General features: G+C 38.7%; 1 protein-coding gene across 3 annotated transcripts in view; it reads right to left on the bottom strand.

Annotated features, from left to right (window-relative positions):
* The window catches only part of INO80D (INO80 complex subunit D), a 59,457-nt gene continuing 55,915 nt past the window's right edge, over positions 11,507 to 15,048 (bottom strand). For 2 of the 3 annotated variants that reach the window (XM_018060489.1, XM_018060483.1), the window contains exon 11: positions 11,508 to 14,594. In XM_018060489.1, coding sequence (XP_017915978.1) covers positions 13,429 to 14,594 — 1,166 coding nt within the window. In that variant the 3' untranslated portion in view covers positions 11,508 to 13,428. Of the gene's footprint in view, positions 14,595 to 15,048 lie in introns of all 3 variants that reach the window. The other variant, XM_018060495.1, reaches the window with a different exon arrangement.

Below are 15,048 nucleotides of genomic sequence, written 5' to 3'. Positions count from 1 at the left end.
AATGTTTTTTAACAATACAGGTTTGTTTTTTTTTTAAAGAATTACTGTTAATGAGGCAGATGATAGGGTAAGGAGCTGGAGATATGCTAATAAAGAAATTAAGTATATTATCTTCTAAACTTGAATTTTTGCTTGTACTTGGTAATCCACAGGTCCTCAGCACCAACCCTTTAAAGATGTTGCCTAACTCAAACATGTCACTTAAAAGCTTGTCTCCTTAAGGCTACCTTTTAAAAATCAAATAAAAAACTCAGCACAACCTCAAGTTTTTGCACTTAAGCAGATATTTAGAAAAGCATCCTTAACTTCTGCACAACAAAGGCAACTATAAGCAAGGTGAAAAGACAGCCTTCTGAATGGGAGAAAATAATAGCAAATGAAGCAACTGACAAACAACTAATCTCAAAAATATATAAGCAACTCCTGTAGCTCAATTCCAGAAAAATAAACAACCCAATCAAAAAATGGGCCAAAGAACTAAATAGACATTTCTCCAAAGACATACAGATGGCTAACAAGCACATGAAAAGATGCTCAACATCACCCATTATCAGAGAAACGCAAATCAAAACCACAATGAGGTAACATCTCATGCTGGTCAGAATGGCTGCTACCCAAAATTCTACAAGCAATAAATGCTGGAGAGGGTGTGGAGAAAAGGGAACCCTTTTACACTGTTGGTGGGAATGCAAACTAGTACAGCCACTATGGAGAACAGTGTGGAGATTCCTTAAAAAAGTGGAAATAGAACTGCCATACGACCCAGCAATCCCACTGCTGGGGATACACACCAAGGAAATCAGAATTGAAAGAGACACGTATACCCCAATGTTCATCACAGCACTGTTTATAATAGCCAGGACATGGAAGCAACCTAGATGTCCATCAGCAGACGAATGGATAAGAAAGCTGTGGTACATATACACAATGGAGTGTTACTCAGCCATTAAAAAGAATACATTTGAATCAGTTCTAATGAGGTAGATGAAACTGGAGCCTATTATACAGTGAAGTAAGCCAGAAAGAAAAACACCAATACAGTACACTAACGCATATATATGGAATTTAGAAAGATGGTAACGATAACCCTGTATGCGAGACAGCAAAAGACACACAGATGTATAGAACAGTCTTATGGACTCTGTGGGAGAGGGCGAGGGTGGAATGATTTGGGAGAAGGGCATTGAAACATGTATATTATATGTGAAACGAATTGCCAGTCCAGATTCGATGCATGATGCAGGGTGCTCGGGGCTGGTGCACTGGGATGACCCTGAGGGATGGTGTGGGGAGGGAGGTAGGAGAGGGGTTCAGGATGGGGAACACGTGTATACCCGTGGCAGATTCATGTTGATGTATGGCAAAACCAATACAATATTATTAAGTAAATAGCCTCCAATTAAAATAAGTAAATTTATATTTGAAAAAGAAGAAAAGCATCCTTAAGTAGAAAAGAACAAGAGTTTAAATCAACTACCATATAACCAAAAACATGGATAGATCAATGCCAAACATTAGTCTTCATAACTTGTCAGTTTCAAAGGCAGAGAGATGGATGAATGAAGTTCTGTCAGTGTTGGCCGTTTCATTAGTGCCGTGGACATCTGCTTCTAGCTAGCTGCAGGATGTTAACTTTAGAGAAGCAAAGTACAATTCTGGAATGTACATGCCTGGATTAGAGATCAAGAAAAAAAAAGTTCAAGGGGCTTCCCTGGAGGCTCAGTGGAAAAGAATCTGCCTGCCAATGCAGGAGAGACAGGTTCGGTCCCTGATCTGGGAAGATCCCACATGCCATGGAGCAACTAAGCCCGTGAGCCACAACTATTGAGCCTGTGCTCGAGCGGCCGGGAGCTGCAACGAGAAGCCACCGCAGTGAGAAGCTTGCACACTACAACTAAAGAGTAGTCCTCATCTGCCGCATCTAGAGAAAAGCCCACGGAGCAACAAAGACCCAGCACAACCAAATCAGATAATAAAAAATAAGCTTTTAAATAATGTCCCACAAAAATAAAAAATCATACATCTCTACAAGAGGAAAGTGTGATTAGAACATTACTAATTTTTCTTTGTGAATTTTGTCCTAGCCTCTATCAGTACCACACAATTCCTCAGCATAGAAAATGAAGCATTCCAATCTACATATTAAAAAAAAAAAAAGTAATTCAATTTCAAGGAGATACAAGGCAGGCACTTGATAATGCCTTAAAGGAGGAGTGTTAAAAGTCTTTTGTTTGTACTACTTTGGTTATACAACATGAAGTTGTTCTTATACTTTTCAAACTATGAAAATGAAGAGAAAAAGGTGCTCCTGATAAATTAAATAGAAACTGACTTGCAAGACCTCCATTATAGTACGTAACAATTTCCTATGCAACTTCTGCTTGGATTTCAAGGTTGGATACCACTTTAAAGTCACTTTGAGTAGCACTTAATTGATCCACAGATATGATACATGTTAATCACTGTTAGTCTAAACCATGAATAAAGCCCCCCGGAGTTCTTGCCAAAATATAAGATATAAAAAACATGTATATATACTCTAGCTAACAAAGGGGAAAAAATCCTTACTCTGGATTAACAGCTTCCATCAACATCCAGGCAAAAGAAATTAAACCAACAGCAAGGCTACTTCACAGCAAGATTTATTAATACATCCAAAAGAAAGAAAGAAAATCATTTTGTCACACTATATACAGATAATACATACAGTGTTTTATACACATATTACATCAGTTTTTACACAAGAAAAATATACATAAAAATGTAAACTTTTGTATACAAAAACCCTTAAACAAATTAAACAAGGACCAGAAAACAAAAGGAGACCAATCCATTATTATTTCATCAAATTTTTAAAATGGTAATACAGTACATTCATTGAGATATACATGGAAAATGTGAGCCATCTCTTCTTGTTTAAAGGGAAATTACAAACCAAAGCCCATCATTTCCCCAAATGTGGTCTCCCCACCAGCAATAGCACACCCAATATCATGGATACGCCTTTCCTCAGAACTGGGGGCCCTGTCCCCAAACCTGCCAATCTCATCTTGCTCCTACAATCTGAGTAGAAACAAGTGGCTTCTAGCTTTTGTGCATATAACTAAGCTTCTAGCCACTATTAACATAGAGAAGAGTCTCAGTTTGTAAGTTCCCTTTAAGCAGCTTTAAATTTTTTTTTTGTATCTATATTCTAATGTATGGCCTGTTGAACATACTTGTGTGCCAAGGTAAAGGAGAACACTGAAAAGGGCTTTGAGGACGGCTCGTCCTTGCTACCGTGCAGCTACTTTGTTAGAACATATTTCAAAACTGTGCAACCTGTTGTTTTACTGGTTTTGAACCTGTTACCTCACCTTTGATTTCCCACTGCAACTTGGTTTCAGCGTGCACTTCAGTACTCTGGGTAGTACCATACAACTGCCAAGAGGCTTCTGTTAAAGGCTGCTTCTGATATCAAGTTTTAGCTAAGCTACTCTGTGAAATCCCTCAAACCCCAACTTCTCTATTTGTGTCTTCAGGGTATTCTTACTCCGTTTTTTGTTAACATCTTACAATTTAGGATTGTCCATCTACACTCCTCTCTCTAGAAGGTCTTGAAATGGAATCTGCTGCCAACTCATCACAAAATAAAATACTGAACAGTTTTTTCTTAGTATTCTTCCATTCAGCATGTCAAATTGATATACTAAGGAAAAATACCTGAAGCTGTGGGGAGTAAGAATTAAATCTAGGTAGGGTACATGCAGACTTGGAGTTCTTAAAAAAAAAAAAATTGTCTGGGAAGACCTTTGACTAAATAAATGTAAAACCTGCTTAAGATAGCTTCATGAGCTGTCTTTTCTCAAAGCTGAATTTTGAACAAGGCAGAATAACAAGTAGGTAATAAATTTCCCTGCAGCTAGAGAGTAGTTAACTTCCCCCAGGCAAAATGATCTCAATGATCATTAATTATTAACGAAAGGAAGAGGCAAATTGGTGAATTAAGTTGATCTGGGAGATGGTGGATGACATACGGTAATGGAAATGTTAGGGTTGCTTTATAACTGAAATAAACAGGCTGGTTTGTGGTGTATCTCCATTTCAGAGAGAGGAAGACATATAAGGGGCCTCGAGTGAGTCTCCAGTTCTCTTCCTCTCCTGGGATAGGTGGCATTTTTAAAATGACAGTCTCCCTTTCAGTTAAAAAAAAATAGTAACAATAAAAGGAAAAAGAGGAGAAATAAATAATGTGTGGACCTCTTTAGATGAGACTTCTAAATGTTCTTTAAATAACTTTTGATAATGTATTTTAAATCATTACATACAACTGCTATCGCAGTGACAATATTCCAGTAGGGGTAGCATTTTGCTAAATGTAAAAGATTGCCATTTAAAACTCATACATATACATGTGTATATACAATATATCAACACTATTTATATACATATATATCTAGAGAGCAACATTTCATTGCCTTTGAATATCTATATATTCACTCACACAATATATACTAGAGACATACTGTGTGAGTATATAGGAAAGTATATGTACACATGCTCCAACATGTATATATACACTTCTGTGTGTGCATAAAAGCTTTAAAGGCACAATATATAGGGATGCAAGTTTTCCAGAAAGCTGCAGCAAAGTTAAACCAGATGTCACAAATGTGAGAAAAGTCAAAAGGAAATAGAGCAGAATTCATTAAAGCAGTTTCATCATGAAGAAAATGAGTTATAGAATTCAAGAGGCTTTCCATTAAAATGAAAATGGTAAAAGTATGATCAAATCACAAAGTAAAACAAAATTTTAAAATGACAAATTAGTCACAATAAATGACAAAATAAATATAATACTAATGTCAATCATAAAAGCACAATTATATTTTTTCAATTTAAGTAAAACATCCCCAAATTACCTAGGTAAAACTTTCAAAGTAGTTCTGTTTGAATGTTGGTCTTTTGTTTATTGGTTGGTTGTTTTTGAGACAAATGATGCCCAATTTTCAAAATTACCATAGAAAGTATTGCCAAAATTTGTGTCTTCCGGGAAATTTCAGAGACAAATGAAGTGTTAATGAAATATGGTTAGGCCAAATGATTCTGGCGAAAAGGACCTAATAAAGGAGAAAGAAACACAAAGAAGTATGATTTTTAAGTGGTGAGAGACTGACTTAGAAGTTAATGAAAATGAAGAATAGTGGGATTGGCCAGCAAGAACAGTTCTAAGAGGAATTCATAAACAAGACTATAATCCTAAGGACCTTCATCTTTGTATGCTCTGATAATTACGCTAGACTGTCCCTCTTCTTGTTTATAGAATAATCCACAATTCTCCAAAGATGTATAATCTTGCTTAACAAAGGCTGTTTATCTATTATACACACACTTTTTTTCTTTTAGGGAAATATATGTATATAGATTTATCTATACACACACATATACATACGTGTATATATAGATTTATACAAATGTATAAATAAACATAATACTTCTCAATCTTTCCATCGACAAGGCAAGTTCACATTCAGCAAAGTGCCACCACATCCCATATACACATCTCTGTACAGATATACACAAAAGGGCTTAGCTTCACCCTTCAATCGGGGGAATTTATTCTAGCAAATCCCATTAACCAGTAACTGAAGGGAGAAATGGCACCAATACAACCTCCCTTCTTTCATTTGCATGCATATGTACAAGAAATACGCAGATTTTTTAAAAATCCATAAAGCAAGAGTGAATGAAACTGGGAGATGCTGCAAAAAATACAACTGTAAAAACATACAAAAAGCTTTCCTAGGTCTTGAGTATATCTAAAATGAATGAGGCTTCAAAGAACAACAAATCCAGACGTTATTTATCAGAAGTTGTTTTAACATGTTTCAAAGTACGATTTTTTAATGTTAAAAATAAATGTGATTGGAGCATTTAATAGAACTCTAGCTTTGACTATTTTAGACCACCAGACACTTCAGTAATGGATGTATAGCAAAATGACAAAACTCAAAATACAGGAATGCATTTTTTTTAAATTGCATATAAACCAGATAAAAAGTCAAGGGTAGCATAATTTTCCTATAGCCAAAATATGGTGGTTTGGGGGCATGCTAACTTCATAAAATAACAACACAACTGAGTAATTAAAAAAAAAATTTTGGAAATAACTGAAATCAACCCAGCTTTGAAATGTGCATGGTGAAATGATCCCACCAACTCTTTAAACAAAGGAGCCCCTTTAAAAATGTCATTCCTTATAAAAGGCCTCTACTTTTATTTCACCAAGAAAAGGTGATCCATAATATTTTATAACTCAGAATATGAAGAAATCTATTATTAACATAAAAAAGGTTCAACTGATCTCTGGTCCCATTACCCCAATAGACAAACACAGCTCATGTCCAGGTCTGTTTTTCTCTTATTTTTACACTGAAAAGCAAGAGGCTGGTCTTAGAACCTGCTGTTTCTTGTGTTATTTTAAAAACGTAGCATAAGCTAATCAAAAGCTTGAAATAAAATGCACATGATATCAGAGCTAGCCTTTTAACATAACACAATCAAGAATTTGGTGTATTTATACAACAGAGACAATGAGAAAGGAACTCCAACGCCCTCAACTAAATAAATCGTATTTCTACCATACATTCTGTTGCTTTTCTTTTTACATAAGCACACATTCATTTCTCTCATACACGTGCCCCCAATGTATATTTTTGCATGTGTGTAAAAACACAGACAAATACATGCACACAAGTACTTTAATTCTATTTTTAAGTCACAGTGGGAATTCCTTAGTGAGGAGGGATAAAAAGTTCCTGAATAAGACACTGAGAACATCTAGATTTATTATTTTTCCTATTTTACTTCCCAACTTACAGAATAAACTGTAATTAAAAGAATAAATCCATAGGAAATAAAAGAGGTCTTAAAAACTTAATTTACAAATTCCAGCTACAGTAGTTGGGAGTTTCTACTTGATCTATGTATTTCTATTTACCCTGTAACTAAGCTTCTAGCCATCTTAAGTGTAAACCACAGATCATTGACTAAGGAAACGTGATTTCTCAACGGTTCTATGAGCAGGAATAAATGGTCTAAAGGTGTTCTACATTTTGAGGCCCCAGGATATCCTTCTATTTTATATATCTGCAAGGTAGCAAAGGATAGCTATACACCTTGACACGGCAGAGATCCAGTGTAAAAAGGTGCTTCACTAGTTTGTTTTGTCAAAAAAAAAAAAAAAAAAAGCTCATATATAATTTTTTAGCTATTAAACACATAGGCAACATAATTCATTACACTCAATACAGCTTTAGTATAAAACTTATAATTTATGAGGTGATGTTAATAGCATAAATTAATATACCTTTTCTCTTAAAATCTACAATAAGTATTCTGAAAGCTCATTGGGGAAGGAAATTTTTAAATAAAAGTTTTAAAGCTGTGCATGGTGGGAAAGGATTCTGTATGCTGAGGCTGAGATGAGAGCCTGAAGGAGAAGGAGAAGCGTCCCAAGCAAGACACCATGGGCTACGAAACCAAACGTTTTCTCTTTCCTGCGCTCTCTCAATGATGAGTCACCTTTAGTTGCTTTTAAAACTAATTTCTTATTTTAAAAACTGCCCTAATTTCCACAAGGAATCCCTGAGACATACTCAATACTATACAGTGATAAGAATTATCACTGTTGAGAGGAACTGATTCAACCCTTCCGAGCAGATGAAGACAACGTCCTAAGTACCAAACTTCCCCATCCCTTCCAGGCTCATCAGCTGGAGCCAATTGTACTTCAGTGACGCAGGGTGGAGCCATATCAGGGCAAATCAGTCTATTCTCCAAGTAAAAGCAAGGGTGGCATTTAAACTGCACAGGAGCCTTCTGCACTGCATGTTGAAAAGTTTTCCATGAGGAACTTTGGGTGCATATAGAGCTTACTTCAGTGGCCCCCAGCTTAAAAAAAAAAAGAACCTAGTGAAAGAAAAGGTTCTCTTGGGCCAGGAGCAGTACAGATCATGCATGTGTGTGTGCTGGGGGTGGGCTGAGCAAGCAGGCAGAAGGGAAAAACGGAAGGAAAGCTGTGCTCTCCTACTTTGCTAAGAGGGAGACAGGTTTTCTCTTAGAAGACTGTTTTCCCAGACTGCACTTGAGACCACCACAATGCTGCCATTCAAAGTAGCCAAACATTCCCAAGCTTTGGGAACCTGGGGGGAAAAAGTCATCCCACATTTGCTCTTTGACTCTCTCTCAAATGCCACATTTCCTTTCCTTTGCTCTGTGTCACAGTGCAGAGAGAGGGAAGCTAACAAAAAATCAGAGGAGGAGTAAAAAGAGAGAATTTTTGCTATTTAGAAATAAGGCTGTTTGACCCACAATTTTTGCATTAATGACACTGGTTATTAGAAGAGACATAACTACTCATTTACGGTTTATGTTTTCTTTCCTAACTTAGTGATCAGAAAAAACACTTGAGATATTCAAATATATTCTTCACTGACCTCTTATTACATCTTTTTAAAGATAGTATTATTAAAAAAAAAAAAACATTGCTTTAATTTACTAAACATGATTTTGTGTCCCTCCAATATATGATATTGGGCTTCCCTGGTGGCTCAGAGGGCAAAGTGTCTGCCTGCAATGTGGGAGACCTGGGTTTGATCCCTAGGTCGGGAAGAGCCCCTTGGAGCTAAGGAAATGGCAACCCACTCCAGTATTTTTGCCTGGAGAATTCCATGGATGAAGCAGCCTGGTAGGCTACAGTCCATGGGGTGGCAAAGAGTTGTACATGACTGAGCGACTTCACTTCACTTCAATATGATATTAGAAATCTTTATAAAGTTCAAGGTATTAAGCAGTCACTATATTGTTTTACTTTTCTATAGAATGCCCATTAAAATTCAGCTGTTTTCAATGTATTGGGGGGGGGAACAAAACCTATGTTCTGTCACATATATATTTCCACACTCACCTTTCTCCAAGAAATATAATTCTCGGCAGGAAAAAAAAAATCCTTGGAGCAATGTAGCTGTCTGTGATGAAACATTCGGACTGACTACACTTTCTTCCAGGGAATCCTTTAAATTGCCTCATTAAACTGCAGAATTCTGTTGACCATTTAAAACAACCACTGCATTATTCTATATACACCAGATTAAAAACAGAATTTAATAAGTGTTAAAAGAAGGCTAAAAAGAAAGAGGATGAAGAAACCAGAAACTAAATACCTAAACAAATTTTAAATGAATTTCAAACCTATTAGCTTGAAATGATAGGTTAGTGTTATTAATAGCCTCAGCTCTTTGCAATAACAAACCACAGCAACCTTTTGAACTAACTTGGAGAAAAAAGCAACTTCCCTCCCACAAACACTGTGGATGAAGCTACCACCACCATTACCAGCCCCACAAGGCAGGGGCACAGCAAGGACTGCAGGCAAGTATCAGTGAACTTACAGGACAGGGGTGACCTACACAGGCTCAAATTCTAGTGCCAAATGATAAAAGCCCAATAGCATGGATCAATAGAAATATTTTTTTCAGGTAAGAAGAAAATCACACAGGTAGGGCAGCTGTGTGTATCACGGACACTGTCTTTGCCTCTGTGGATTTACGATCATGGACTGAACAACCTCTGATAAGGAAAAGCTTTAGTGTTAGTCACAGAAAATGATGCTACTTAACTTACAGTTGAGAGATTAGGCTTATTTAAGAAATAAATCTTATAAATAATTATTTGGCAAAGATAAAAGTATTCGCTTTCTTTAGCCTTAAACCACTCAATAACTATGATTTCAAGGAAAAGAAAAATTTTTTTCCAACTTTATGTCCATACCTACTATTTGCTTCTCATTAAATTATACTCTTTTCATGGAGGGACTCTAGGCACATCAAACTGCCAGCCAACATGAAATTGCTCAAGAAGTCATTTATGAGAGAGTTCTAGTTCACATGGTAGGTTACTAGAGAAAAGAATTCTTCGCCATATAAGCTATGTGGTGATAATTAGAAAATTTTTCCATTGCATAGTCTGTCACTTGGTGGGTTAAATGTAATTGCTATTTACTATTGTGGATTGTTTACTAACTACATAATCTACCCAGATGTGCAAATAGCTAAGCCATTTTTACAGGGGAAATCAATGTCTTAAGCACTTTAACTAAAATAATATTAACAGTTATGTAGAGACCGTAAAGGAGAAAAACACATCTTTCCTTCGGATGCTATAGATCACAGCCAGTGAACATTATACATTAGCATGGAATTCAGATTCTCAGAGCACAGAATGTATCCATTAACTGCAGCAACTTTGTAAATTGAATCACATTAACACAATCTAACTGGCCTTTATAAATGGTCCCAAAGAACTGCAGAAACAGAGTGAACCTTCTCTGCCACTATTTCTCATGAGTTGAGTTTTAACACTAAAATGAAAACTAGTATCCATGTAATAAGATAGAACTTTATATAAAATTTGTTTCTGATTCCAGTACTGCCTTATTGGAGCATTAAGTGCTATTTTAAAAGACACTAATTTTCATATTTCTGGAGTGAAAGATATTTCATTGCTTTCTTTCCATGTTAATAGCAAACCTGCCGCTAAGAGACTAAAATTGCTCCATTAGCTCAACCAACAACGTAATGGTTATCTCTGGGTTCACAGATGTTCTTCTCTTTCCAAAAAGGGACTCACAAGAAACAGCAAGAGTAAAGTGAATCGCAAGCTTGGATATTTGTTTTGAAGTAGACAAAGTGAGAAGAAAAAAATTTTTTTGCTACTTTCTTAAATCTACATGGGTACTTTCTACGGGGGCCGTTTCTCCAGCTATTATCATGGGCATCTACACAAAAACGAATTTACTCAAAAGTTTTTGGTGTGAAGCTGTAACTGGCAACATTCCTGATCATTTCATGCCTCCTTACCAGAAAGCAGGAAAGGGCTTAAAAATGCACAGAAAACAGAAAATTGCAAACAATAAAATGTGCAACTTACTGCAAACTCAGTTTTGATAACTGAAGAATTTTAAGCAGCTACCACGAGGGACAAATTGCCAGAAAAATTCAAATCGACATCCCATGACTTTCCCTTCACTGTCAAAGAAGGGCTGATAAGAAAGTCAATGTGTATGTACCACTTTTACCTCAGTAAAAAAGAAAGTCAACGGGCTGCTCTGCTACAACCTGTGATTAGTACACAATGGAGACGGAATCAAATCACTAAGAATGGACAATTAGCATGTGATGGTTATAATGGGATATGAAGAGTTCAGTGAACTAAATGACACTTTTGAGCGGAGGTAACTACTCATAATCATTTCATTACAGTACATTAAAATTAAAAAGCTTACTAACATAGGTTCACAGGTGAGAAATATTCAGATTATCTGTTCTCACCATTCAGAATAAAAATTTACGGTGCTACCAAATATAATTTTGCTTTGTGACATAATTTTATAATTTAGAAATTTCTCAATCTGCAAAAAAGGCAAAGCTATTAAAAAATAAATCTTCCAATCAATTATCATGATTAAAAAAAAACTAAATATATTACAAACATATTTTTGGCCCACAAAAAGAAAACTTCAATAAATACAAAATAGGGTATATCATGATTTCATACAGTCATGTGACATTTCCCCTCCATAATGTCAGGCACGTGGTATCTGCATAATGCCTGCTGATCACCATCATTCCTTTAAAAAGCAGAGAAAGAAAAGCTTTCAAAAGAAGGGACTGGTTAGAATTAGCATGGCATAAAGAGAAATACATAGAGGAAGTAGGAAAATACATCCAAATCTTTACCTATTGAAAAGGAATTAAGATCAAATATTCCCTGACAAATGAATTATTATATCACATCATTAATAGATATGTTCTCTCTACGCATCTTTTAAAATATATATATGTAAATTAGACTAGATTCAGGTATAAATAGCCAATGGTATCTCAAGGGACAGTGAAACTTCTCAGCAAAAGCAGAGAACAGATGCCTTTAAAATCTAGTTCCACCCTTGGGCGGAGGGTGGGGGGGTCGGGGAGAAGGCAAGTTAAAAAGAAACCTCACATATTCATCTCATAATCACCAACTTACTAAACTATCCAATATGATTTTTAACCTTCAAGATCTGGTATCTCAAAAAAATTCCCCAAACTTAAACCTAAATACTTAAAATTATTTTAAAAGTACCAAAGGGTGAGTAAGATTTATGTCTAATTTCCATATTTTGCTTTGAAAGAAAAATTTTAAATGTATATCCTTCAGATATTACATGTCACTTCACAACTGGTACATTGATTCTACAAGTGTCATCAACATTTTACAAACTTTACCAAAGAATCACTACTGTAAACATGAAAAATCCCAAAGCAAAAGATGGATCAAGGAGTTCACAGATCCCATCTCTCCAAACCAATCTTGAACTATCCTGCTTTTCACATCAAAATATTTTCTTTAATTACATCTTGCGAATATATTCCATGGAAGAGGGATTCAGAAACAAATGTGTGTCTAAAAAGGCAACACAACCAACCACCAGACCTCAGAATCGCAGCAACCCCTGCAGTCCCTCTGGCCAAGCTCTTCACCACATCCGCCGGGCACTGATGTGAATTCAGCTTTTTGTGTTCTGGGCTAACTTAGCAGAAAAGGGTTGTGCTACTCACGCCGCCAGACCGCCACCCTTCTCCATTTACCAAGGTCGGCTAACTCAGTGGGAAAGAATGGCCAACCTTATTAGGGCTCTGAGATGTGGGAAAGGAGAAGAGACTTCTACTTATTAGGAAATAAGACAACAACAAAAAACAACAATGGGACAGCTGCTTCCTGCCCTGCACAGAAATACACGCGTGGGTGCACACATACACACAGGCCGTCAAAAGACTAATTCTTTTTCTTTTTAATTAAACATGATCACAATTAGGAATGGAATCCTGGCCTCATGTGGTGTTTGTTGAGCAGTTAGTGCTAAGACAGAGGCTTGAATCTGCCTCTGCACACCATTTGCCATCTCTTACACAGAACTCGATGAACAGGCTCATTCTAGCTAGAACCACCTGTGTAAAGACCTGGTATTAGAATGGAAAGCGTTGATCTGCAATACTAGGAAATAGTAAAGGGCACTGGTAATCTGAGGTATCTTCCACTTCTAGGACTTGCTGCTGAAAGTCGATTCTATCCAGTCACTGTGCTGAGCCGCTAAGGAAACCATTGGGGGGAAGGTGGACCCGCCAGGAGGGAACGAGCACCAGTGCCAAGGAGCACATGTGAACACTGAAGCGAGGTCCACCGCAGCGGGAACTTGTTTTAATTGGAAAAGGGGAGTTCTCCTCTAGTCCCCGTTTGTTATTTTTAAAATCTTCTTTAGGAAAAAGGGCAGAGGGGGTGGGTGATAAAGAGGGAAAAGAAGATAGAAAACACCAGGTTCCCCACCTGCCCGCAAACACACAGACACGCTCAGTTAGGGGAGGTAAAGGGAGGAGATGCGTTATTGGTACTTGTAGCTGTGGCACCTGTTACTGTGAAGCCTGTGGGAGGCGCTATCGAGCTGTGGCTGGGCTGCAGGTCCTTGGGAATGCCACTGTGAGAACTCAGCTGGTGGCCGAAGGCTGCGCTGAACTGAGGGAGTTGCTGCTTGGGGGAGGTGGAGGCCAGCAGTTCAGCGGAAGGCCCCATGCCACTGAAGCTGGTCTGCGGTAACCCCGGAAGCACACTGGAGCTGCTGGGGGTCACGGTGGCGAAGGCAGGCTGTGTGGTCTCTGAGTTCGAAGTGGTGGGCGGCGTGGAGAGGGACGTGGAAAGAAGATGCCCATCAGCGACGAGAAGGTTGCTGAACGGAGAGGGGTCTCCGAGGTTGACGGGGAGATTGCCCCAGTGAGTTCTGGGGTTCACGACCCCTCCGAGTGGCACCTCAAGTGGCGTCGGGAGCAAGTGCTGCGCCATGACGGGCATCTCTGCTGAGAAGGTAGCTGCCATGTTATCACCAGAGTAGGATGTCGTGTGGGGAGAGGTGATGTGGTCACTGTAGGGAGACGGCACGTGCTCGCTGTCATAATGGCTTCCATGGGGCGAGGAGTGTGAGTGATCACTGCTGTATTGCTGTCGTGAGGTGATTAGGTCATCTGCCTTGCTCAGCAGCTGGGCAGGATGTGGCCTCTGGGAGGCATGGCTGCCATCATGAAGTCCATGAAACTGTCCTGGGAAGGCTCTCTCCCCAAGGGCACTCTGGCTCATCAGAGTGGCAGAAGTAAGGCCGACGCTGGCGGGGGCAGAGAACTGCCCCTGGATCTGCCCTGCCAGGGGTGTAGGTGGGTTAGACAAGGTAGCTGAACGGAGCAGGCTCTCATCCAGCTCTAGGCTAGAGAAGTTGTCATGGACTATACGCCCATTCAGCAGCTCCCCCAGGTCCGTGTTGACCTCTCGGCTCAAGGACGGGATCCCCGACGCTCCCGTCCCTGTGGAGAACACTCCTATTCCTCTGTCTGACAGCTCCTGGACGGGCACACCGTCTGACTGGGTGAGCACCCCAATGGTACTCAGGCACTCGAGAGAAGTCACGGCCTGCAAGGCCCGTTCAAGTTCCTCGGCCTCTTCGGTGGTGGGGAGGAGGTCTCCGTTCTTTCCTGGGTAAACAAGAGCTATCAACAAGTCAGTGGGGCTTCCACCATCCTGACCACAAAAACCATACATTGGAACTATCTGTCACGACATTCTACTAAGGGCTGGGTTGGAGAGCAAGAGTGACATATTCATGGCAGGACAGGTGAGCCTGAATCACATTTTCGGGTCACTGACAGCACTCTCACAGCCATCTCAACACAGTGTGCAATGCTCAGGAATCTAAGGATTACCTAATTAAAACCCGGGGTCACTATCTGATTATAGGTATGTTTTTACCCGAAGTTATATTAAGACATTAAAACAGAAAACATATTAATCGGTTCACATTTGAGACAAAAGGCTGTGCAGGAGGAGTCCTGTTAGCTCTTCTGCTCTTGGGCTCTTTCAGCTGGAGGGACAGCCGTGAACCCAGAACCCAGAACTCACACATGTATCTCAGCACAAAAGCAAGTGCTC

Source organism: Capra hircus, chromosome 2 (assembly GCF_001704415.2).
Source record: "Capra hircus breed San Clemente chromosome 2, ASM170441v1, whole genome shotgun sequence".
Classification (NCBI taxonomy): domain Eukaryota; kingdom Metazoa; phylum Chordata; class Mammalia; order Artiodactyla; family Bovidae; genus Capra; species Capra hircus.
The sequence above is the reverse complement of the archived record's forward strand: the minus strand, read 5'-3'. Positions and strand labels throughout refer to the sequence as shown.